The sequence below is a fragment of the Branchiostoma floridae genome, chromosome 6 (assembly GCF_000003815.2).
Source record: "Branchiostoma floridae strain S238N-H82 chromosome 6, Bfl_VNyyK, whole genome shotgun sequence".
NCBI lineage: Eukaryota > Metazoa > Chordata > Leptocardii > Amphioxiformes > Branchiostomatidae > Branchiostoma > Branchiostoma floridae.
Genome location: NC_049984.1, coordinates 14548266 through 14574655, shown reverse-complemented (window position 1 = coordinate 14574655; position 26390 = coordinate 14548266). Strand labels below are relative to the sequence as shown.

At 39.7% G+C, this 26390-nt stretch overlaps 3 protein-coding genes across 5 annotated transcripts in view; 2 read left to right on the top strand and 1 right to left on the bottom strand.

The window, feature by feature from the left end:
- LOC118416982 (kelch domain-containing protein 4-like) overlaps positions 1–26390 on the top strand; it is a 27781-nt gene extending 1391 nt beyond the window's left edge. Inside the window, exons 2-12 of one of the 2 annotated variants that reach the window (XM_035822276.1) lie at positions 12767–12786; positions 13040–13162; positions 14140–14231; positions 14532–14610; positions 14838–14936; positions 15745–15881; positions 22125–22217; positions 22346–22569; positions 23754–24223; positions 24352–24535; positions 25106–26390. In XM_035822276.1, the coding sequence (XP_035678169.1) occupies positions 13067–13162; positions 14140–14231; positions 14532–14610; positions 14838–14936; positions 15745–15881; positions 22125–22217; positions 22346–22569; positions 23754–24223; positions 24352–24535; positions 25106–25350 (1719 nt within the window). In that variant the 5' untranslated portion in view covers positions 12767–12786; positions 13040–13066 and the 3' untranslated portion in view covers positions 25351–26390. The other variant, XM_035822277.1, reaches the window with a different exon arrangement.
- LOC118416983 lies at positions 16257–19725 on the top strand. Of its 2 annotated transcripts, none has more exons than XM_035822279.1 (3): positions 16257–16379; positions 17338–17508; positions 17678–19725. In XM_035822279.1, the coding sequence occupies exons 1-3, from the start codon at positions 16322–16324 to the stop codon at positions 18751–18753; spliced, it is 1305 nt and encodes a 434-aa protein (XP_035678172.1). In that variant the 5' UTR covers positions 16257–16321; the 3' UTR covers positions 18754–19725. The 2 variants fall into 2 exon arrangements, with proteins under 2 accessions (XP_035678172.1, XP_035678171.1); XM_035822278.1 differs by lacking the exon at positions 16257–16379 and adding an exon at positions 16386–16638.
- On the bottom strand, positions 19748–21198 carry LOC118416984. Its single transcript, XM_035822280.1, has one exon. The coding sequence runs from the start codon at positions 21160–21162 to the stop codon at positions 19783–19785; it is 1380 nt and encodes a 459-aa protein (XP_035678173.1). The 5' UTR covers positions 21163–21198; the 3' UTR covers positions 19748–19782.

Here is a 26390-nt window from a genome sequence, read left to right as displayed (position 1 = left end):
GTAATATTTGCGTGGCTCTTAGCTCTGGGGACCAGTTAGGGCACCTTACAGGTGATATTTCAGTGGCTCTTAGCTCTGGGGACCAGGTAGGACACCTTACAGGTAATATTTGTGTGACTCTTACCTCTGGGGACCAGTTAGGGCACCTTACAGGTGATATTTGCGTGGCTCTTAGCTCTGGGGACCAGTTAGGGCATCTTACAGGTAATATTTCTGTGGCTCTTAGCTCTGGGGACCAGTTAGGGCACCTTACAGGTGATATTTCTGTGGCTTTTAGCTCTGCGCCCAGGTAGGGCACCTTACTGGTGATATTTGTGTGGCTCTTAGCTCTGGGGACCAGGTAGGGCACCTTACAGGTAATATTTGTGTGGCTCTTAGCTCTAGGGACTAGGTAGGGTACCATACAGGTAATGTTTGTGTAGCTCTTAGCTCTGGGGACCAGGTAGGGCACCTTACAGGTAATATTTGTGTGGCTCTTAGCTCTGGGGACCATATAGGGCACCTTACAGGTAATACATGTATTTGGGTGGCTTTTGGCTCTTGGCACCAGGTAGGGCACCTCACAGGTAATATTTGTGTGGCTCTTATCTCTTGGGACAAGGTAACACATCTTACAGGTAATATCTTTGTGGCTCTTAGCTCTGGGGACCAGGTAACACAATTCTGCATTTAGCTTGTTTTCACTGTACTAGTACATGTTTAGCTGAAGACACATTCTGAAGCCAGAAACTTCCCATTATATCTAATGAGAGTAAGCATACCTTAAGTTACCTTATTTTTTTTTGCTTAAAGGTTTATTTAGCACTTTTCTAGCCTGGGAATAAATCATTCCTGTAGCAGCACAGACCCACTGGTCAGACCACTGGAACAAGATTGATGGCCAATACCTTGTTGTATATCTTGTCTCGCCTGTGAGGTAATAATTTTTTTGTACATTGTTTTAGATGGAGAAAGTCACAAAGGAAAGGAAGAGTCTACAGGGAAGGCTTCTCACAGACCCACACTGATGAAGACTTTATTCAACCAGAAGAACGAACTAAGATCCTGGAGCAAAGTCTGGGATAGGTTCCACTTTTCGCTTCTTGCAGCTATGAATGTATGGAAAGGATGGAGCTACAGGGCTCGAAATTCAAATTTTTGGATTAGGTGCACAGTGCACTGAAAAAATTGGGTGAGATTTTGGGTGCACCACATAAAATAAAGTAGACTGTCAGAAAAAAAAAAGTAATTACAAAACTTGATAATTACAAGCTTATTAAATTAAATTCCTAAACAAGTACATTTTGTACCATGACAGACATTTTAGTTGTCTTTCTATTACTTAGATGCGAAGACCATTGTGTATACTAGTATACTCTGATATCCTAACATGACCTTTGTGTAAACCTAATAAAATGTTCGGGTGCACTGTGCTGGTGAACCCACAGAAAAAAATTGGGTGCATAGCTCCAATTTTGGGTGCACCAGGGTGCACACGCACCCAGTATTTTGAGCCCTCAGCTTTTATTACATGGTTTGTCTAATTACATACTAAGACCACACCAATTTAATTTCTTGGTTCACGGATTTTTTCATAAAAAATATGGAGCGAGTTTGTAAAATGGTTGGGGTAAAGGTAAGGGCTAATCCAAAACATAAAGAATAAAACTTAAAAGGTTTTCAGTTTGAAAAAAGTACAAAAACACTATTACTGTACAGTTACAGCACCAGTTTGTTTAAAATTACAAAAGTAGTGTCAGTTTTTATGTTTGTCCCATTCTTCATGAATGAAAAATATGACTGCAATAATAATACCCACATTTTAAGAAGCTTATATAATATTAAGGCCAATTTGTTACACCAGAAAGTTGGTGAATGGTTTCATTGATGGTGAAAATTTGCTGAGTGGTAATTTTTATTTTTATTTTTTCCCCAAAAAATAGGAGCGAGCGAATCCGTGAACCAAGAAATTAAATTGGTGTGGCCTAAGTAAGATTAGGTTTCCTGTGCTATGTTGATATCAGAAGATATGGAACATATATTGTATGCAATTGAAGCTATTTCCCTTTGTTGTATAATACAGTCTGCAACAATATGACACCCATCTTAATTCTATCACAATTTTGACAACTTCTTGGCTGCACAGGAGTGTTGTCATGTGTACCTTTTAGTTTTTAGACATTGATTTTGTGTGAATTATCTGGAAGTTTGTGATGGATGTTCTATGTCATGTTCTATATTTATAATTTGTGCTTGATTCTCTTCAGTAGCCTAGGTCGTACTCTGTAAGGTTGTAATTTGTTACACATGACAATGACTATGTGGGACATGTGGCTACTCTGATGTGAAATGGTGATATCCAAAGTGTAAATATGTTCAGGTTGACTTCTTTTCTGTCAGCTTTGGAAAAGGAAGGGTCCAATGTGTCATATAATGAGTCGGTTCTTTGATGTTGAGAGGTGTTAATATTTTCCAACAGTGAACATGGCAACATTGTGATGAAATTTGGTGACAATATTTAGTTTGAATAGCTCAATACTTAAATTATGTTTTTGTCAAAAACACAAAAGTTTTTCCGAAGAACTTACAGGAAGAGAGATGACATGTCTTTTGTTGTTTATAACTTTGTCACTTACTATTAATTAATTTATTACTTTGTCCCAAAGTTGTTTATGTGCAAATTGTGTCACAGAGCGAAGGAGATAGTGAATTAAGTCTGTTTACATTACCTACTGGTGCACAATAAAGTTCTTGAACCTATACAGATTCACTAGACTATTGCTTTAATTTTCTTTTGTGTACAGTATATTGTAGTAAAGTTAGAAATACACTGCATATTCTATGATGCATAGCATTAAAACCTTCTCATTTATTATTCCACTTGTATACATCTAATACAACCAATATGACTTGATCTTGGTGACTGAGAAGACGAAAATGGATTCGTAATAATCAGTAAATGAGTAAAGATTAACTGATGACAAAATTTAGACTTTTATAAGAACTGATGGGAGTTTATCTATTTGAATCGACATCTATTTCTCACAACTCTACAATAAAAAGTTGGAATAACTCCAAAGAGATTGTGGTATCACGAAAAAGGAAGCAGTGATACTATTGATATTTCATATACGGATTTATATGAAAAATTATGTCAATTTTACAATATGACAATCTAACCCTACCTCATTTTTGTAATGATGTACTTTCCCTGTACATGTTTTACCGTAGCACCTGTCCAAAAACAAATTGCTTTGTGATATCGTTAATAACAAATGCTCTTTTTGCCTCAGAAGAGCAAATGGAATTTTTAAAACAAGTTGCATATATATATTTGATGTCAGAAAATTATTCCACACCCAATAAAGTTGGTTTGAAGAAAATTGGACATTGTTTCGCGATATCTTATGTTTTTGCAAAAAAAAAATGCTCTTTTGGGGTAAATTGAGCTATTTTGATCAATAATTTGCATATTTCATGTCAGAAAATTATTCCGCACCCAACAAAGTTAGTTTGACGAGAATCAGACATCATTTCGCAATATCTTTTTTTTTTTGTGAAAAAATGCTCTTTTTGCCTCAGAAGAGCAAATTGCGCTTTTTTGACCAATTATTTGCAAATTTCATTTCAGAAAATTATTCCGCACCCAACAAAGTTGGTTTGAAGAAAATCGGATATCGTTTCGCGCTTTTTTTTTTTTGCGAAAAAATGCTCTTTTTGGCTCAGAAGAGCAAATTGAGCTGTTTTTACCAATAATTTGCATATTTCATTTCAGAAAATTATTCCGCACCCTACAAAGTTGGTTTGAAGAAAATCGGACATCGTTTCGCGATATCTTATGTTTTTGCAAAAATAATGCTCTTTTTGGCTCAGAAGAGCAAATTGAGCTGTTTTTACCAATAATTTGCATATTTCATTTCAGAAAATTATTCCGCACCCAACAAAGTTGGTTTGAAGAAAATCGGATATCGTTTCGCGATATCTTTTTTTTTTGCGAAAAAATGCTCTTTTTGGCTCAGAAGAGCAAATTGCGCTGTTTTTACCAATAATTTGCATATTTCATTTCAGAAAATTATTCCGCACCCTACAAAGTTGGTTTGAAGAAAATCGGATATCGTTTTGCGATATCTTTTTTTTTTGCGAAAAAATGCTCTTTTTGGCTCAGAAGAGCAAATTGAGCTGTTTTTACCAATAATTTGCATATTTCATTTCAGAAAATTATTCCGCACCCAACAAAGTTGGTTTGAAGAAAATCGGACATCGTTTCGCGATATCTTATGTTTTTGCAAAAATAATGCTCTTTTTGCCTCAGAAGAGCAAATTGAACTTTTTTGACCGATAATTTGCATATTTCATGTCAGAAAATTATTCCGCACCCAACAAAGTTGGTTTGAAGAAAATCGGATATCGTTTCGCGATATCTTTTTTTTTTGCGAAAAAATGCTCTTTTTGGCTCAGAAGAGCAAATTGAGCTGTTTTTACCAATAATTTGCATATTTCATTTCAGAAAATTATTCCGCACCCTACAAAGTTGGTTTGAAGAAAATCGGATATCGTTTCGCAATATCTTATGTTTTTGCGGAAAAATGCTCTTTTTGTCTCAGAAGGGCAAATTGAGCTATTTTGACCAATAATTTGCATATTTTATGTTACAACATTATTCTGCACCTAACAAAGTTGGTTCAAAGAAAATCGTTTCGCGATATCTTATGTCGCCAAATTCGGTAATAAACGTTAACATCATCTATCTGACCTGGTGTAAAAAAGCTGCGCATGCCTACTTTTTAATTTAAATGTCCCTAGGTACGTCCTCTTATACCTAGAAGATGTAGCCAATACTGTCAATCAACTCGAAGAAAAAAGGTAAAGAGTACCGCTGTAACAAACGTTGCCAGTAACGTTTGTTACCTGCCCTGTAATACACAACCAATGGGTACAAAAATAAAAAGTTGCCATTTTTGGCTATGGGTAAAAGAGGAATTTTCCCAAACAATCATGTAGTTTTGACTGAAAAATGAGCTGTTTTATTTTTCGACCCAAGAATCGCCATTTTTGTATTTCAATGAGGACGAGTGAACTACCTAACCCTACCTCTTCTTTTTGTGATGACGGACTTTCCCGGTACGTTTTTTAGCATCCGTCCAAAAATAGAAGAAATTAATTGAACTTCCAATTGAATAAAGGAAGGACAAACCTATTAACGGCAAGTGTAGATAGTGATATGTGCCTACCGTTGTAAAAGGTTCATCGAAAATCACCGTGCCGTTCTTGTTTTACGAAGGAAACTGCGATTGTTCGTGATGCGCTTCAAATCGACCTTGATTTGCGGATGCGAAACGTGGATGTCACGATGTGGCCCTGCATCGAGCGCAAAACTGTAACATGAAATGATGCTGAAATGGTTTATTAGATTAAAAACTGTTGCACCGGTCCTTAAAGGGCTGAATTGCAATTTTTGTACATTGTTCACTTCACATATACGTACATATACAACATATTAAATACGTTACACTAATATGTCCGATTCCTTTAAAAAAACACTGCAAGTTTTCACTTAGGAGTCTGACGCAATAGGGGAAAGTGCTGTTACTCAACCGGGACGTCCTACATTTGAAACTAGTGAAGCTGACATTATTTCTATAAGTTCCCCCGCCGCAATGGGAGCCATGAACTGTATCTGCTAGAGTTCGCAAGAGACTGCGCACATCTAAGACATAGGATGTCCCTCCTCAGCTGAGCGTTCAGACGACTGAGACCTGTTATGCGCAGAGCAGACTCATAGGTGAGATCAGGTGACGTACTCTGGTCCCAGTTTTTAAACATATTTGTATCTCATCTGAGATGCAACAGATTTTTTGTCATATTCGTCACACATGTTCATGTGAACCTATTCAGCCTTTCTCTGAAATCCCAGTACCAGATGATGATTCGTTTCCAAGTAACTCTCAGTTAAAGTTTTGGAGTTTGACTCGCCAGGATATAGAATGTCGCCATTATGTATAACTAGTATTTTCTTTGTCAATGTATTCATCAAGGCGCACTGTGAAGGCCATTTGACAAGTGGAATATCAACATACGGATGTTTGCCAATTGTACAGATGACAATTGATGAATTCAAGTAAGTCAAACGTCGACAAATGACACCGATAAGCGCCACCTGCTGCAAAGATATCGCACGAGCTGAAAAATGAGGAAATATGAATCGCCTATATCTCCAAGTAGATAGTTAGAAGAGCAAAATCGCTTGACTTACTTATAGATCAGTATATTAGCCTACCGTGGTGAAAATTTCATCGATATACAACGCTTTTTCCTCGTTTCATAAAGTAAAACGCACTCCCGTCATGCGGGGTTCAAATTGGCCTAAAATTGCCTATGTGGAACATATCGGTCGGGTGCGCCCTCACTTTGTGCGATACTGGAACGTCAGCAGTGGTTTTCATATCTCTCCTAGGAAACGACGGATTTGTACCAAACTTGGTCGACATGTCTATGAAAACTTACTAAGTCGCTGTATGAATTCTCATTAAATCATATTGATTGGTTATTGAGTTTTGAGCTGTTGAAGTTTGGAAAATAAAAAGAGGACTTCATAGATAAACGTTCGGGTATACCGGGTGTAACCACTTGCAGAGGGAAGTGCTGATATCGCCGAACTACTTTTAGTAGAGTTATATGGAAATTTGTGACTATTTCAGGATGGACATCATTTTGTAATGTCGGACTTTCCGGGTTTGGACTTTTGTGAGATCACGGAAACTGACGACTTCGACAGATAAATGGACTCATGTACCTTCAAACAATTGTAAAATAACGAAAAGTGCAACATTTCTAGCAACACAGATAGCTCATTTCTAACAACACAGATAGCTCAGTATATTAGCCCACCGTTGTGAAAGTTTTAAGTAAAAATATAGCTCCCCCTCGAATGTAGGGCTGTTCGGCACTTGGGCAGATAGGCCCCATTCCAATCCGGGTGTTTTGGCCCCAGGCCTAGGCCGAGGACATTTCGGCCTCAGATTCAGGACATTTCGGGCCCAGGTCCGACTGGCTCCGTTTATCGATATCTAACACAATATATCTTACCACTAAGAAGTCCTTATCAAAACCCAATATGGAGAAACATGGTAGTTTCCCATCAACCGTCAGGCTGTAAAAACGTAACGTTACAGGTGTGTGCTCAGAATCGTCTCTGCGGAACATAGCGGTTGGAACGCGGCTTCCGCGATCTGAACGTGAACGTTTAAAACTTCATATGTCTCTTATGACTCTTTTATGAAAATCGGATTTCTTTCAAATTTGGCTGAAATGTTCATAAATGCTTGCAAAGTCGCTATGCCAATTGCTATACTGAAATCATTGATCATTATCGAGTTACTTGTTACTAGGTAACTTTGTGATCAGTGGTCTCAAACACATTGGGCGTTGGTTTCCAAAACATAGTGCCTTCTAAGCTCTATATTTATTTGGGGTTCATAAGTTACAAACATAATCCACACACATAAACGAGTACACTTTATTTATACACCTCGGCTCCACATTATGCAGGATACTACTACTACACTAGTACTTGTCGTTGAGGTGGATATCGTTTCATTTTATTGGGTCCAATCCAGGGTAAGCTAGGGGCACAACCCGTCGTACGTGCTGTCTACGTACAAAACGTAGGCAATCCTTTGCGATCCGTACGTGGTAAGTAACGCCTTCATACGAAAACCTAACAGAATGCATGCAGAACTTTCTCTGTGCTCGAGCTGCGGATTCACCCCCGTACGAGCCAGGACGGGCGTGCCCTGCACAACCAATGTGAGTAGGGAAACCGCACGAAAGCAGCACGCGTAAGTTTTTTTTAATCAGGTTTTTTTATTTAAGGTGTCTTGGGGACAGGTTTTGGATATTACACACAGGTCCGGTGATCCGGTAACCACCCATATCCATATTCCATATATATATATATATATATATATATAAAGTAAACTGGCAAACATTATACAGATGCACTTAATCCGCCAACGAAATTTAAAAAAAAAGGTTAACACCCTCCATGCACCCCAGTATTTCTTATCAAAATGTACATTTCAGTGAATGAAGAGACTCTTTTTCTCACAACCCTTTCTTTATTTCACACCAATGTCACCGGCCATCTGTCACCTTCCTCAGAGCAATTCAGACTAGTTTATATTGCCCTAACGTTACTGCTATAGGTGTCACTGCTTACAGATGCAGTAACATAACGTTATATACAGTGATTGCTGACGTACATTTCTCAGGCATCATTGAAATATGAACATATGAATATGACCTATATATACTGCACACAAAGACACTTGGAACAATAGAGATGACACGTGTAGTTCATTTTGGTAAGAATTTAAAAAATGGCAGATCAAACTATCATGAATATTATGTCATACCTGTGACGTGAAAACGTTCGATACGGGTGTTCCAGACCAGGCCATAACTTCCGTATCGCACAGGTTCGAAAGGCGTATCACACATGCTTCCTTCGAGTAAATCGAACGGGCCGAATACGGCACGGTTTGCAATTCGAACACCTGATTCGGACATTGGAACATTGCTGTTGCAACACTTTTTGTTTGAGGGCACCAAATTTGTTCAACTTCTGGCGCATTTCGCATCAAAGCATCTCAGGTGGGTATGACATAAATAAAACACAACACGGTGTATTCCGCATCACCCTCGGGCCTCGGTCCCAGCCCTCCCGCGGGTTGGATCACCGGCCGTCGGGTGATCCGACCCGCGGTTGGGCTGATACCTCTAGTGATACGGAATACATCGTGTTGTATTCTATATGTATATATACTGCTAATTATACACAGTACTCACGTTGGCAAAGCAAACTCACATATATCTTAGTACCAGCAGAAGATAAAATATTGTGCTAAATATAACATACATGTTCATTTATTACCAGTATATGCTAATATGGTTTTGAAGCCCCAAACATGTGTCACTCAGATGACTTTGTATCAAAGGGGTCAAAACAAACCAACAGTCTTATTCCACAATTTATCAGGACACTGTACTTCTGACCAATCTACCTGAAAATTTCATATTTTCTATACAACGTGTAGTATTCAGTTGGACCAACAATGTTGTTAACGTTAACAACTAGAGTCCATTCCAAGACACCATGAGGGTTTTTAGGCGATATTTATAATTAGTCTAAATTATTTTGAATAAAAGAATATCTGAGCCACAATAATTAAATTATTTTCAAAAAATTGACTAAGAAAATACTCATTTATTTGAATTTCTTTGAATATTTTAGAAACATTTTGAAAGTAACTGTACAAAAATATCTTTATTTAGAATAATTGTGAAACCTCTCTGTGATTATTTCACATTTACAAATATTTACAAAAAATGGTAAACCTGGCCAAATGGTAGAATTAGTTTATTGCCCCCATAAAAGTAAGCCCTATTGTTGCATCTGTATATTTTTAGACTTCACTGCTGGGCACTGGTGGATCCTTTGTGGTGGGCCATTGTTGCATGGCACCCAAGCATACTTTGCAAGGATGTGTGAATTGCTATCTTCCCAGCCCACCGAACCATTTACAAAAAATGGTAGAAAATGGTAAATAATGGTAGAATGCTGTTATCATTATTTAGAAACCATTAGAAGTATCCAATTTCACACCATGAATATTTCCAAAGTTTTACAGGACCAGGGATATATTTATAAAGTTGAAACAGTGTTAAAAATATTTCTTAAGTATCAAATGTCCTAGACATATAATTACAAAACTTTAAAATCAATTCTAAACAATGGCAACAAACATCCGCATGGTGTCTTGGAATGGACTCTAACAGGTACTTTGATGACCACTCTATAGACAGACAAGTGATGCATGAAGAGCTCTGACTCCTGCTGTGTAATCAGCCTGTCTTCTTCTGCCATTTCACGTTTTCAGGCATCAATCCCCTGAAAAAAGAAGAAATGGTCTCAGTGATGTCTGTAAACAAACATGCAAAACCCAGTCATTCATGGAGATATCAAGAGCAGTAATCTTGTTCTCGCATTTGTAAGTTGTGTGATAAACCTGTACAATACCTTACCTCACCCTTGGCCTTCTCTAGACCAAAAATCAAACAAACAGCACCAATTCTGTACATTTTTAGTGTCTAGCCAGCCAACGAACTTTTACCCGTAAATTTTACCCGTATGGTACCTTAGTCCAAACCAAACATCCATGCATATGTCACCTATTTATATACATATACTTACAGGTATCCAGATCAACAATCTATATGTTATCTGTAGATAGAGTACCTACCTTGTCTCGAGACTGACAAGTCATGCATATATTACCTGTACAGTTCCTGGTTACAGATATACAGAACAATAAGCCATATACATTATGTATATGTTACCTGTATAGCACATGACCTGGTCTTCAGATATTACCTGTCAGGTGTGTTCACTGGTCCCCAGAGCTGAGAGTCACTCAAATATCACCTGTAAGGTGTCCTACCTGGACCCCAGAGCTAAGAGCCACGCAAATATTACCTGTAAGGTGCTCTCCCTGGTCCCCAGAGCTAAGAGCCACCCAAATATTACCTGTACGGTGTGTTACATAGTCCCCAGAGCTAAGACACACACAAATATTACCTGCAAGGTGTGTTACCTGGTCCCCAGAGCTAAGAGCCACACAAATATTAGCTGTAAGGTGCCCTCCCTGGTCCGCAGAGCTAAGAGCCACACAAATATTACCTGTACGGTGTGTTACATAGTCCCCAGAGCTAAGACACACACAAATATTACCTGTAAGGTATGTTACCTGGTCCCCAGAGCTAAGAGCCATGCAAATATCACCTGTAAGGTGCCCTACTTGGTCCCCAGAGCTAAGAGCCATGCAAATATCACCTGTAAGGTGCCCTACTTGGTCCCCAGAGCTAAGAGCCATGCAAATATCACATGCCATGCAAATATCACATGTTAGGTGCCCTACCTGGTCCCCAGAGCTAAGAGCCATGCAAATATCACCTGTAAGGTGCCCTACTTGGTCCCCAGAGCTAAGAGCCATGCAAATATCACATGTAAGGTGCCCTACTTGGTCCCCAGAGCTAAGAGCCATGGAAATATCACATGTAAGGTGGCCTACCTAGTCCCCAGAGCTAAGAGCCATGCAAATATCACCTGTAAGGTGCCCTACCTAGTCCCCAGAGCTAAGAGCCATGCAAATATCACCTGTAAGGTGCCCTACCTAGTTCTGAGCTAAGAGCCACGCAAATATCACCTGTAAGGTGCCCTACTTGGTCCCCAGAGCTAAGAGCCATGCAAAATCACATGCCATGCAAATATCACATGTAAGGTGCCCTACTTGGTCCCCAGAGCTAAGAGCCATGCAAATATCACATGTTAGGTGCCCTACCTGGTCCCCAGAGCTAAGAGCCATGCAAATATCACCTGTAAGGTGCCCTACTTGGTCCCCAGAGCTAAGAGCCACGCAAATATCACCTGTAAGGTGCCCTACTTGGTCCCCAGAGCTAAGAGCCATGCAAATATCACCTGTAAGGTGCCCTACCTGGTCCCCAGAGCTAAGAGCCATGCAAACCTGGTCCCCAGAGCTAAGAGCCATGCAAATATCACCTGTAAGGTGCCCTACCTAGTCCCCAGAGCTAAGAGCCATGCAAATATCACCTGTAAGGTGCCCTACCTAGTCCCCAGAGCTAAGAGCCATGCAACTATCACATGCCATGCAAATATCACATGTAAGGTGCCCTACTTGGTCCCCAGAGCTAAGAGCCATGCAAATATCACATGTAAGGTGCCCTACCTGGTCCCCAGAGCTAAGAGCCATGCAAATATAAGCTGTAAGGTGCCTCACCTGGTTCCCAGAGCTAAGAGCCACACAAATGATACATGTAAGGTGTCTTACCTTGTCCTCAGAGCTAAGAGCCACACAAATATTACCTGTAAGTGTAAGGTGCCTTTCCTGGTCCCCAGAGCTAAGAGCCATACAAATATTACATGTAAGGTGTGTTACCTGGTCCCCAGAGCTAAGAGCCACACAAATGATACATGTAAGGTGTCTTACCATGTCCCCAGAGCTAAGAGCCACACAAATATACCTGTAAGGTGCCTTTCCTGGTCCCCAGAGCTAAGAGCCATACAAATGATACATGTAAGGTGTCTTACCTTGTCCCCAGAGCTAAGAGCCACAAAAATATTACCTGTAAGGTGCCTTTCCTGGTCCCCAGAGCTAAGAGCCATACAAATATTACCTGTAAGGTGTGTTACCTGGTCCCCAGAGCTAAGAGCCACACAAATGATACAGGTAAGGTGCCCTACCTGGTCCCCAGAGCTAAGACCCACACAAATATTAGCTGTAAGGTGTGTTACCTGGTCCCCAGAGCTAAGAGCCACACAAATATTACCTGTAAGGTGTTGTACCTGGTCCCAAGAGCTAAGAACCATAACGTTACATTCATCAGTACGACGCCTTTCTTGGTGACGAGAACAAGAGCCACTGAGATTTTCGTGGTCTCCCCCAGAGCCAAACATACATTCTACTACTTTTTAGTCTTCTCTACGTTTCCTTTGAGGTGTTGACTCTACTTAGATTATGTTGTATGCGCTATTGAGACTTACCAAATCTCGGCTACATTACTAAAGCCGACAGCAAAATGGCGATACTGCAGTAATCCCGCATGTGTGGGGAGAATCGACCAATAGGATTCAACCATTTGGCTCATTTAAATAATAGTGTCCCGGCTGCTATCCACGGCTGCTCTGTGGCTATCACGGCAGGAGTTACCTCAGTGGAAATAATAGTTTCGGTGTGTGACCCATATTTTTTCCGGCGAATAAATGGCCAGTGATTTATTACGATAACAGTCATTGTCTTTTGGTGGAATACATGTGGTATCATTGCTGTAACGGACGTGCTCGAAATCCTGGGTAAAATTGCCCAAAAAATAGTTTTCATCTTTGACCCTTCCCATGGGCCTCTATTATTAGCGAAACATGGCGGAATATTGAAATCTTGTGAGGAGTTTGACTTGAATTTTTGTCAATTACTCTTATTTCTAGGTAAACAAGAGCAGAGTGGTAAGTGGAATGGGGAAGAAGAAGGACAAGAAGGGGAAAGGAGCTGAAAAAACGGCGCTGAAGACCGCGAAAAAGGCAGAGAAGAAGGCACGTGCAGAGGCAGATGTGAGTCGTAAATTTCTCTCTCATGCCCCCCTCCCACTGATCTTAGAGTGACCCTGAGTTTTAATGCTTCCTGGGGAGTCTATATAGCTTTTATAGCCAGGACTATAGTAGGAGAAAAATTTACTGTTAGCAAAGTGAAATCCAACAAAGAACAACACCATAAAATGACTCACTCCGTTATCTCTCGACACAGAAAATTTGCCATCGTAAAATTCACCCAAAACTCTGAAAGTGTCCCATGGGAGATGCACATGGTCTCACGTCACGGTCCATACAAGGCTATGTCCTTGGCCTACCCTTGTCTCAGATTGTGGGTCAAGGTTTTCTTCCTCCTGGGTTTTGTCCTCCAGGCTTTGATGACAGTTGGCCTTCAGGCCCTTCCCATATTGGTTGACACAAAATTATGTGAGCGAATTGCATACTGAAAAAAATAATGCATGTCAAATTAAGGTCCTACTACTAGTAGTGAGGTCTAAGAAAAAAAATGTGGCATTTCAGATTGCGGTCCCCTTCTTTTTTTGCATATTTTGCAGAGGTGATCCTATATATACAGTTTGACAATGTAGAACTAAAGTGCTTCAGCTGCACATGCTAGATATTGAAACATTTCGGGTGTTTGGTATCTAAGTCCTATATTAACTTATCAGGAACTCAGCCAAACCAGTCGATTACTATTTGTGAGCCGTGTTTATTCAACCTATGCTAAACTCAAGTAACATATAATACAATGTGTTTCACTTAGGACCAATGTTGCTTTGTTTTTGGTCATTTCAGACTCAGAGATCATGCTGTTATGTTGGATACCTGATGAAGCCTTTTGATATTCAAGATAATGCTCTCTATTTCTTAGCATCATTGTATTGGCCAGTTGTTGTATTTGGCATAAAGTAATGTAACTCTCAGGCCCTGGGAATGATGAATTGTGTACATGTACAGTCACTGAACATTTTATATCAAGCACATACTTTGTGTTCTAGGAAGACTTGGAAGCGCTAATAGCAGAGTTCCAAGAGCTAGATCGCAAGAGGACACAAGTTACAGAAGAGCCATGTGCACCACCATTGCCAAGGTAACTTGTCACATTTAGTTTAACCCTCTCCCTGCAGAGGTAGTCTTTTACCTTTTTTTTCCAGCAAATTTGTTATGGTTACAACTTACATGTTCAGGCATCAGGGAAAGGGTATCCATCAGAAATTTTTATGAATAACACAAGCAACAGCAATTCATTTCCACAATGCATGTGTTGTATACCATAATGCTAATTGTTAAGGACAAGCACCCTGATTGTATTTAATGGTTTCACATATACAGTACTTTGATAATTGCACACAAGGTTTACTAGTGTTGGTAATGCTCTCTTTCATTACAGGTGCAACGGAAGCCTTGTAGCCCATCCTGAGAAGGAGGAACTCATCCTATTTGGAGGAGAGTACTACAATGGGCAAAAGGCAAGGCCTGGAAAAAGATATCACAATACAACAAATTTTCCCAATGGAAATATAGTTTTATGCTTGTTGAAATAGACTTCTTGCAAACTTAACTCTGAAGTTTAATGCATTGTTTCATGTTGCATTGTTTATTGTTTGTAGTTTTCCTAATGAGGGTCATTTCTCAGATATAAAAGTGTTCTTTTTGAGTGGGCTTTGTCGTGAATATTGTCTCCTTTATTTTTCAGACCTTTGTGTACAATGACCTGTTCTTCTACAGCATAAAGAAAAATGAATGGAGCCAGGTGCGGATACCAGAGGGACCTCCACCCAGGTGTGCACATCAGGTACTGTAAGACATGTAGGTTAGGTCTCACCAATTAAGATAGTCAAGTTTATGTATCTGTTGCTTACAGGGGGTAGAGGAGTATATTATTTTCACCATGTTTCTTTGTTCTTGGCATCTAGTCACTTGACAAATTCTAGTACCCTTCAGGTAAGGTTATCATGTCCATTCTGATTTGATCAAATCAAGTTTTTACTGACTTAAAAAATGATGTTCCCAATTCTACAACAGCTACATGGTGCTGTTTGCATGAAGTTATTTGTGGCAAGGTGGTCTTGTGGTTAGGGTTGTAACTTGTTCATTTAGAATCTAGATGATTTTGGTCCAGATCCTTGTCAGGCCAAAGTGTTACACCCCTGAGAAAGGCACACTCCATGTGTGATAGGAGTACGTAGCTTGAGTTGTATATGGGCATTCCCTTGCATGGGACTTAAAGCAGGAGGTCCAGTATTAGGAGAGCCACTCATTGAACACATTAAAGAACCCACCAGTCTTATCAAAAAGAGTAGGGGTGCATCCAGTTGTGAGTGGTTCAAACCTTACAGGCTGGTTCTGGGTTGACTTTGAAAAGGTGGTAGTCTCCAGAAAATAATGTCATCAGGTTGGTACAATATAGGATATGGGAGTGTCTATCAGACACCTTCCTCAGAGCTTCTGAAACGTAAGCACAGTAAGTACATCCTGGTTGTGTACAAAAATTCTCTTATATCCTAGGTGATAGTCTCATTTTATGTCAATCCCTTTAGAAATATCAATCTGAATTAATACATGTAGGTACAGATAACAAGTTACATTGTTGCATGTTGCAGGCAGTATCACTAGCCCAGGGAGGAGGCCAGATGTGGGTGTTTGGAGGAGAGTTTGCCTCCCCCTCCCAGTCCCAGTTCTACCACTACAAGGACCTGTGGGTTCTTCACCTGGCCACAAGGAAGTGGGAGAAGATCAGGTAAGTTTTCAGTCTGGCAAGTTAGTTTGGAGTGATTTTTAGCAATACCTAAGAGGAAAGCCTAAAAGTATGTCCAGTCTGCAAGATTTACAAACTAGACATACAAGGATAATTCTGTTAGGTCTGTGCTTGCAGATATCATCAGTTAACGTATGTTTGTAGTACTTTGTAGACAAAATTGTATTCACTGTGAATTTCATGGACTTGAAAGCTATGCGTCATGTATCTATCATGTATGTATCATTTATCTAAAAAGGAATTTGTCATATTTGGTATCAACAGTTGAACTTGAAGAAAGTGTATTTATTTTGAAAATTTGACATTTTGAAAGCAGCTCTCTCAATGTAAATATGTGAATATTTTACATTTGATACCACATCTATAGATCGTTTTCACAATGACGTCACTATCGCGTTCGACCCGAACGGCGGCCATGTTGGATGATATGTTGTGACATTCGATCTGCCGCTTCAGCTGTGCGCTCGCTCCGGGTGGAAGGTATATCATTTCTCTTTTATTTACACGCTAACAAGTACAATGCCAGTCTTATGTGCTGTATATGGCTGTGGTAACAATTCCCAACGAGACAAGGAATACAGCTTTTTCAGAATTCCCAAAATAATTGAAAATCAAGGGGAGAAAACGAGAGTGCTGTCGGAGGAAAGGCGGACTCAATGGCTTGCGAACATTAACAGAGCGGACCTAAACGAGCAAAAGTGCTCATACTCACGAGTATGTAGCAAACATTTCGTCTCAAGTAAGTCGTAGGAGAGAACTTCAGTGTAAGAGTTCTGCTGAAAAAGTTCCCGCCTTGTTGTGCGGTTCATTCATCTTTGTTACGCTTACGGGCTTGTTCGCCCGGCTCGGCGGTACCGGTGTTGTTTATGCCCGCCTGCCATCTTGCCCGTTCTCCGAGCCTTTTCCGTGCCCACAAATTATAATTTGCACACACATAAGTTCCTGTTGCTCTCGTTTTTTATGTATTCACCCAGACAACGTTAGATACAAATTCGTACCGTGCTTGGATAAACCAAACAAAGTTGTTTTTACTAAGTTTTAGTTTTTCAATAAAGAAATAGCCGTTGGAATCATACGCACCCATAGCTCAGTCGGTAGAGCCGTTGTTAGAAAGACCAGAGATACGTGGGTGGTGGGTTCGAACCCGTCTCGGTCATTTTTTTTTTTTATGAATTACCAATTCATATTGTTTCGATTTGAAACCATTCTTAGTCAGAAATAAGTCTACATTTTGTACCATTTTTTTTACAGAATAACGCTACGGTTAAGTCATTTTGCTATTATATGTGTTAGGGTTCACAGGATAATTTAGGTGTTAATTGTTATTCACAAGATTATTTTGGGAAAATAACCTGTCAATAGTGCAAAGAAAAATTATTATTGACAGAAAAATCTTATCAAATAGTGAAAAATGTCTTATTTCATTTCACTCCTACAGGGAAACCTGCTGACCTGTATGCATGTACTGACCCAGATTGGGTGCCTACACAACATCTTGGGCACAACAAAGTCAGGGCCTTGGACATCAGCATTGGACTGGCCCGCAATGATAGGTTGTCAGCAAGAAACAGCATAAAGCGAAGAAAAATTGAGGAAGAAGATCATTCAAGTATGTCCGTGACATTTGAACTTCATATGTTTTTTTAGTAGTAGTCCACTGTGTTCTGTTCTGTTTTTTTTAGTTATCATTTAATGCAAGTTGGAGCTGTAATCCTTTTATAACACCCAACATGTAAACATAACATGTGATGTGACGTATGGGTTTGTTTCATTCTCAGCAAACGTCATTGATCCACCTTGCCCACCTGTGTCACCGGATGAACCAACTAAGTGTGATGTAGGATGCCAGACCGACATGACGGGGGAGGAGATTGACAGGATGAAGTTTACCGTCAACTATCTTTCTGAACAACAAGACCAACTCAAGACACAGCTCCTAGCACATCAGTTACATGAGGGTAGTTTTAGTAATGGGGGGGATGATAAAGTTAGATTTTTCACTGGTTTGCCAAATTTTCTCATATTGATGAATGTATTCCAGCTTGTTGTGTCTCATGTTAAGTGTACGTCTCGCAATGTAATCTCTCCTTTTCAGCAGTTCATTTTAGTTTTGATGAGGCTCAGACTTGCTCTTTCTCTTCAAGATCTGTCTTACCGTTTTGGTATTTCTTTGTCCACAACATGTAGAATTTTTGACAAATGGATTTCTGTTATGAATAACCGTCTCAGTTTTCTTATTCTTTGGCCACAACGTGATGTACTTAGGAAAACCATGCCCACAGTTTTTAAACAAAATTTTGGTAACAAAGTATCTGTTATAATTGATTGTTTTGAAGTTTTCATTGAACGCCCTTCCAGTCTGATAGCACGTGCAATGACCTGGTCCACTTACAAACACCACAATACTGTAAAATTTCTAATTGGCATTTCACCACAAGGTTGTATATCTTTTATATCTAAGGCCTGGGGGGGAAGGGTTAGCGATAAGTATTTAACTGAAAACTGTGGGATTTTAAGAAAGTTAGAACCAGGGGATATTGTTTTAGCAGATAGGGGGTTTACTATAGCAGATAGTGTAGCTTTTCAAGGGGCAAAACTGCATATACCAGCATTTACCAAAGGCAAAAAACAACTGTCAGCATCAGAAGTAGAAACTACCCGTAAGATAGCTAATGTAAGAATACATGTAGAGCGTGTTATTGGTCTAGTTAGAAGGAAATATTCAGTTTTGCAGAGTACGTTACCCATCCCCTTAGTAAAATCTAAACCTGGTGATGCTCTGGCACCCATAGATAAGATTACCAGAGTGTGCTGTGCACTCACAAACTTGTCAGATTCTGTTGTACCTTCCTAATAGACATATATGTGCACAGTTCTATAATGATATAACTATATTGTTAAATACCATGTATTGTATTAACATTGCTTTGCATCACAATGCTTACTTAGTAGTAAAGATATACAAACAGGCCAGGTTATGAATATGTATCATTGTATGTATCAATATTGCCAAACATTGTTTTAACAATTCTCACTTAACATATGTAACATATGCAATGTTATGTATTGTATCAACATAGCTTAAACTCTACAATATTTATATAAAAATATAGTAGTGAAGATATAAAAACAGGCCAGGTTATGAATACATATGTATCAATATTGCCAAACATTGCTTTAACAATTCTCACTTAACATATGTAATATATACAAACAATGTTATGTATTGTATCAATATAGCTCATGCTCTACAATACTTATATTATAGTAGTGAAGATATACAAACAGGCCAGGTTATGAATACATATGTATCAATATTGCCAAACATTGCTACAACAATTCTCACAACATAGGTAACATATACAACAATGTTATGTATTGTATCAATGTAGCTTATGCTCTACGATACTTACATGGAGTAGTGAAGATATACAAACAGGCCTTGGTGTGAAATATATTTACACTATTGTATATCATATTATATACTGTATTGCATCAATATTGCTGGGCATTATAATACATTATAGTATTAAGAGTATAGAAATAGGCCTGTTTTTTTAAATATATGTACACTGTTTTATATATTGTATCAATATTGCTATGCACTTCAATACTTGCATTATAATAGCAAATATATACAAACAGGTCTGGTTCTGACATATATGTACACAGTCTTATATTATATATTGTATCAATATTGCTAGGCAATTTCTTACTTAGAAGTGAAGATACAGAAATAGGTCTGGTTCTGAAATATGTGTACACTTTTATATATGCACAGATGGTCTCCTGAGACCAGACTAACAAAGACCATTATATATCACTATATGTTGATGTTTTTTATCTTTCTTGGTGAACATTATGAACATTTAATGTTTCTTTTTCATCCTGATGATTCGGTTTTGGAGAACCACTTGCCAACAATTTCAGGGAGGATTGCCTTGTCAAAGAACTCCTTAGATTTCAACGTTGCACTATCCCAAAACTCTGCATTTGGTAGGATTCTTTCAATGAACACCCCCTTCTTTGTCCATACCACAAAATCACAATACTCTACATCACATATGAACATCTGTGCCTGTACTTGGTAGTAGTAAGCATGTGAGCGGTCAAGGTGAACTATGTCATTGGTTTTCTTCAAGCAGAAGTTTCTGGTATTTGCTAAATCAGTTGGCAGGAGATCTTTGGCAGTAAATGGACACTTCATTTCACATACCCCTTTCCCACAACACTTACATTCAACCAAACCATCAGGTGTTGCTCCTAGATAAGGCCAGTCATTGTTGATATGTAGGCCACTTTCGTAAGTTTGGAAACCTTCATGGTTGTCAATCATTCTCTCTTCATATACTTTCAGTGCTGTACTTTCATGCAACTGCCCCCAATTTGTAAACGGGCTGACAAAACGTTGTGTCTGCGGATAACATACACCCATAACCACAGATTTAGATGGCTTATCTGGGTTACTGTGGCAAGCAGCCTTTAGATTGGACGCTGTAATGCGACCAGCTCTTTGTCTGTACCAGACATTTGATTTCGCCTGGTCTCGTGTGCTCTCTTCAATTGCGTGGATTTGGCCTGGTGTCAGAGAGAGATTTTCATTTACTTCGGAACACTTCTCTAATAGCTCATCAAAACTTAGTTCAGCATATCTTGGGTTATAATGTTCAGGGATTGGTTTAGGAAGTGCAATGTCCTTTGGAATATACTTTTCATTGAAGGGAGCGACAAGGGAAAGGATGCCTGGACGACAACCTGATTCGGAAAGCTTCTGGAAAAATGCCTTCTGTTCATCACAGCTTGTACCAGCTTCCGTGTTACCCTCTGGCACTGTGCGTGTGGCCGATGGGGTGACGTTGTTTTCCATCAACAAAGCGTGTTTTTTCTTTGCCGACTGAAAGTCCATCCCGGATGCAGGCAGATATGGTATGTTTCGGACATATGTTGGCGCTGACCAATAAGACTCGACGTCGGTACAGGATGTTGAATTCCTTAGCCTTGCCCCAACTTCCGCGGCAAAAAGTATTGCACCGATATGCGAGCAGGCTTCACTCACACCCGCCATGCAATCACAGTGCGCGAGGAGAATGTTTCCATTTTCTTCTGCGAGAAACCACGGTTTCAATGGTGTTGCCGTGTTTCTTTGTGAATGCTTCACCTGTACAAAAAAGAAACGAAGAGATTGCCAAACGGTCGCCTGGAAAATGAAGAGATTGTATAATAGTGTAATCATATCAAACTGACTCAGGATATAGCATATCATGGACTTGGCCACCGCTTGAACCCGCGACACGTTCGCTACAATATTGTGAAATCAATACAGTATATGGAGGTGCTAGGTTTCAAAACAAACCCCAGGGGGAATCCCCACGTGAACTTACCCGCGCTGCTACAAGGACCTTGTCAGGGCTGACTGTTTTCATCTGCAGGGTGTCCACCCAGCCCGACACAAAGAAGTTGTACGCCTCCATTGATTTGTACGCCTTCATTTGGTTGTTAGTGGCCCAAGAGGTTGTCAGGACAAGATAATTCACTATGTCCGGGTACTCCACCGACGGCACTAGAGCTAAATCGCTATCAAACGCCGATTTGTGCAAACTGTACGGGTCAAACCCAATGGCAGAGACCTTCTCCTCATACCTGACCTTGGCATGGCCACTTAATGAGTGGCAATAAGAAGAAAATAGCACTCCTGTACTCGTGGCCGGTAAGTTTAGTTGTGCTGCCATGTTTAATACATGTTCCATTCATCCAGGTTATCATCCAACATGGCGCCCACGCGTATAGAACGGTATTCGAACGTTCTGTGAAAACGATCTATAGGTAACAACAACTAAGCTACCGTGCAATGTGAACCCCTCAGAATTGCCTTGAGAAAGGTGACAGATGGTCATAAAAATATCAGTTGAAATAAAAGCACTTTGTTCTGTACAAAACAAATCTTATTATTCAGCTCTTTACCTGTAGAGCAGAAGGGGTGATGACATGTTTGTTTTTTTCAAGAACATTGTGGCAAAAAAATTGTCTTTGCCTTTCTTTATGGTATGGGAGAATTTTCTTGTGCCAGAGGCTACAGCAATGACTTTTAGTTAGTTGTTCAAGATCCCTTAGCTCTTTTGTTAAGGATGTACTATTTTGGGAGTTGGACAAATGAAATACATGAATGGAAAAAAGGCAAAACATACTATGTAGATATGACACTGTCTACATTTATTTTTTTCACAGCTCCTCTGGAGGGCCCACCTCCCGCAGTGGACACCGTATGGTCGCTGTGAAACGTCAACTGGTGGTGTTTGGTGGTTTCCATGACAACATCATGTAAGGGAGAATTTTGAGTAAAACATAGATGTATAGCATTCTTTATTGCTTTCTTTATAGCAGTCAACAATAAACGTAATTGATTAAGAAGAATGATTTTCTAGACTGACCTTCTTTCTCTTCCACAGAAACTACCAGTACTTCTGTGACGTTTACACCTTCAACCTGGACACGTACCAGTGGGGGAGACTGAGCCCCTCCGGCGTCGGTCCTTCCCCACGCTCTGCCTGCCAGCTCGTCCCCACTCCCGATGGGTCGGTGATCGTTTACGGCGGATACAGCAAGACTAAGGTGAAGAGGGATGTGGACAAAGGGACAGTACACTCGGACATGTTTGTACTTAGTCCGGAAAGTGAGTTTCATTTTATTTCTTATTTATAACCGAAAGCACACCATCAGCAGTAGTACCTCTTGTCTTTTGTAGGCAATAATTTACTATTGTTAAATGGGTTGATAAAGGCATTTTAGTAGAATTTTTTTATGTGAAGTTTGAAATGTATAGAATACAACTCAATGTATTCTGTATCCCTCAACTTGAGATACCAGTTCAACCCACGGGAAGGCTGCAAACAATGGTGATTGTGATGCAGTGCACACCATGTTGTATTTCATTTTTGTCATACCTACCCAAGGAAACACATCTTTTAATGCAAAATGCGCCAGAAGTTGAAAAAAAACTGGTGTCAAACAAAAGCAATTTTGACGTTCATGTGCGGGTTTTAAATTTTTGACAGCGGCGAACTCCGTGTATGCAAAGCGACTTTACGAAAGCCCATGTGATAACAGTAGAACCTTGTTTGATAACCGGAACACTTGTATCAAACATTATCTTGACCAAGGGATGACATAATAGGTCAAACATAACAGTATTCTACCTACTTCTAGTTTTGTTTCTTGACCCCTCCCTCCCAGTTCAGCATTGTATAAGCTACAAAGCTTGGACATGTTTGCATGAAAGCTTGGACATGTTTGCATGAAAGCTTGGACATGTTTGCTTCTAGCATTCAAGAGACAGCCTTTTGTGTTTTTCCGCTTGCTTGGTTGTGGGGTAAGGGCTTGGCGCTTTCATGTGGGGTTTACAGTAAGTACAAGTTGAAGGGCTGTGTTGATGACATCGCACTGTCAGACATTTTCCTACTCTGTGAAGATTGTTTTGCCAACAATAGACAACCATGATCAAGCAGACAGTCCGTGTGTATAGTCGTGGTAGGTCCTCAAGTGCCATGTTGTTTTTGTTAAGCACTGCAGACAATGTAACTTCAAGACAGACAAAATGTGTATTCTATGTGTATGTTTTAGTAACAAGTATAATACAATGTATTTTGTACTTGAATAACCCGTGGAGGAATGTTCTGTTTTGTGAAATTGTATACACATGTTCCTATTTATGCAGGTGAAAACCTGAAATGTATTCCTCTAGATCTTCGCAACTTTCAGTTTAGAATGTAATATTTTCTATGGCAGCCATATGAACAGAATGGGGAGGGGGGGTATTTCTGTTTTGTTACAATTTGTTGTTACTATTGTGAAATATAGAGGGTTCTACAGCTGAAGGAGCTCCACAGAAATGGAAGTGGGCCCATGTGAAGCCATCAGGCATCAAGCCCAGCCCGCGATGTGGTTTCTCCTCCTGCGTCACCGCCCCAAACCGTGCTGTCTTCTTCGGCGGAGTGCAGGACGAAGAAGATGAGGAAGAGCTCTCCGGAGACTTCTTTGATGACTCATACATGCTTGATCTTGAGAACAAGAAGTGGTTCCTGACGAACTTGAAGGGGAGGAAGTCTTCCAAGAGAAGAAGAAGAAGGGCTAAGAAGGACAAGGAGACTGGTGCAGAGAGCTCGGAGAGCGAAGATGACTCCGGAGAAAGAGAAGAAGAGAAAAGTGGCAGTGATTCCGAGGAGGAGTCCATACCACTGGTGCCCTCCCCCAGGATGAACACTCTCATGGTGGTGAAGGGGAAGATTCTATTTCTTTATGGGGGTGTTTATGAGGAAGGAGACAAACAGGTAATTTTATCATTTTTTCACATGTATTTTTCTATTATCTTACTTTGAATCATTTTAATCAAGTTGATGGCTTTACAAACCACTTCTGCACTTAAGAAATGTACTGAAATGAAATTTACTGTTCACAGGTGACCTTGAATGATCTGTATGCCCTTGACCTCCACAAAATGGATGAGTGGAGGGCACTGGTGACCTCTAACCCCCAGGACCAGGAGTGGCTGGAGGAAAGCTCCAGTGACGAGGAGGAGGATGGGGATGAGGATGACTCACACCTGGGAGCAACAGGAGGAAAGTACAGTGGCAGTGCTTCAGGTATTGTTATTCTGTCTTTTTGTAATCACAACACACTAAATTTAAAATAATGTAGCCTGAAGGCCGAATAAAAAAATCCATTTATGACATATAATTGGTTAATAGTACTGTTTCAGTTTGCGTGGCTGTCACAAGGTGGCGCTCCATGAGTTAGGCAGTTAGGTTCCTCTGCATGGGAGAAGCATACATTTTATCTTCACATATTCATGATGTTGTTTTGTTGATTCACGTTACTGTACAGTTTTGTCGAGGTGAACCCTTGCAAGACCGCAACTCATGAAATGTTCAATTAATTTCAGACACAACAACTTTTGTGTTTAAATTTAGTTCTGTTTTCAAAGCTATGGACAAGAGAGCTGGAATGTATTTTGTGGAGCTGAATACAGATGTCTGGAAAAAGGGCTGCTAAATTATTTCGATTTGCAATGAGTTAGGAGAAAGCATTAAAAGCTATGCACTGTCTTAACTATCTAACTTCAGAATAAGATATATATTTTGTGACTAACTCTGTGAGAATGATGTGGTCATAGAGTTAGGCAGATTGTGTTTCACCCGCTGTGTTGTGTGTAGATTCTGATGAAGGAGGATTGGAAACAAAACAGGACCATCCAAGTGTCCTTGCCAGCGAGAATGTAGCTGACTTCTTCAGTAGAACTAAGGACCACTGGATGGATCTAGCCAAGAAAAGTGCAGAGGAAGAGGCTCAGTCGTTCTCAGAAAAGGCTCTGAAGAAGATTGCCTTCCAGATGGCAAAGTTATTTCATGAAGAGCAAGCAAAATCAACGGAAGATGGAAGTCAGGAAGAAGTACACTGATTAATGTGAACTGTAGCTTTTATTGTGAGGACATTAGATAGGATGGTAACGGGAATCACTGGTACACTAGCCTGACTAAATCATGTGTCTACAAATGTAGCAACAATCACACGAGTCATGCCCTTAGGCAGCAAGAGATTGTGCAACAAATGCAAACTGGTGCACCAAGTGCATGTCAAAGGTACAAGAAGGATAATTTGGATAGACAGTCTTTTTTCTCAAAAATCAGCCAAAAATGATGGTCACTTTCTTTAAATTTGCAATGAAGATTTTGACAATTCAATCAGATGTAAAATGAAATACATATAGGTCTGCGACTATGGTGGCAAAAAAAAATTCCCAATATAGAAAGAACCATGTCCTTTGATATTATTATGAATCTAGGTGACATGTTAAGCCGTAAGTTATTGAATTTCCTAAATTCAGGGTCTTGCTAATTCTGAAGTGACAAGTGCAATGTTGCAATATTACAGTTAAATCATGCCTGATTTTAGATCTTTAAATTTAAAGGCAACATGACATATGTACTATTACAAGAAATTCTTGAAGCAAGAATGTGTCCTTTTTGTTATATGATAACCTGGTCTCCAAATCTATATCTGCCAAACTCTACTGGAATTTAGCCTTGACCAGTTAGTGCAATAAATAAAGAGCTGGGAAGACAGGTGGTATTATTACACTGTGGTCTAATTTGGTCTAGGTTGATTTGTGGCAACTCTTTGCATTAATTGGAATCCTTCTTCAAATATTGACTTCAACCTCAAGTATTATCAGTTTTAAAGTTTTTTACAGTTACAAAATGGTAAACAGTCAGCACGTCTTCCTGCTGTATTTTTTGGGGAGGGACTTCTTTTCTTTTACATGAAAGACCTTTCCTTTCATTTTCGATGCCAACTAATGTTTTTGTTTTGTGAGAGTTTGTTTTAGGTTCCTTAGAGAACACTGTCCCTCAAGGATTTTCATGCTCTCTCTGTGTAGATAACCCATCAAATATAGATCCTGTGGACAAATTTGAAACTAAAGAGTATTTTTCCTTGGCA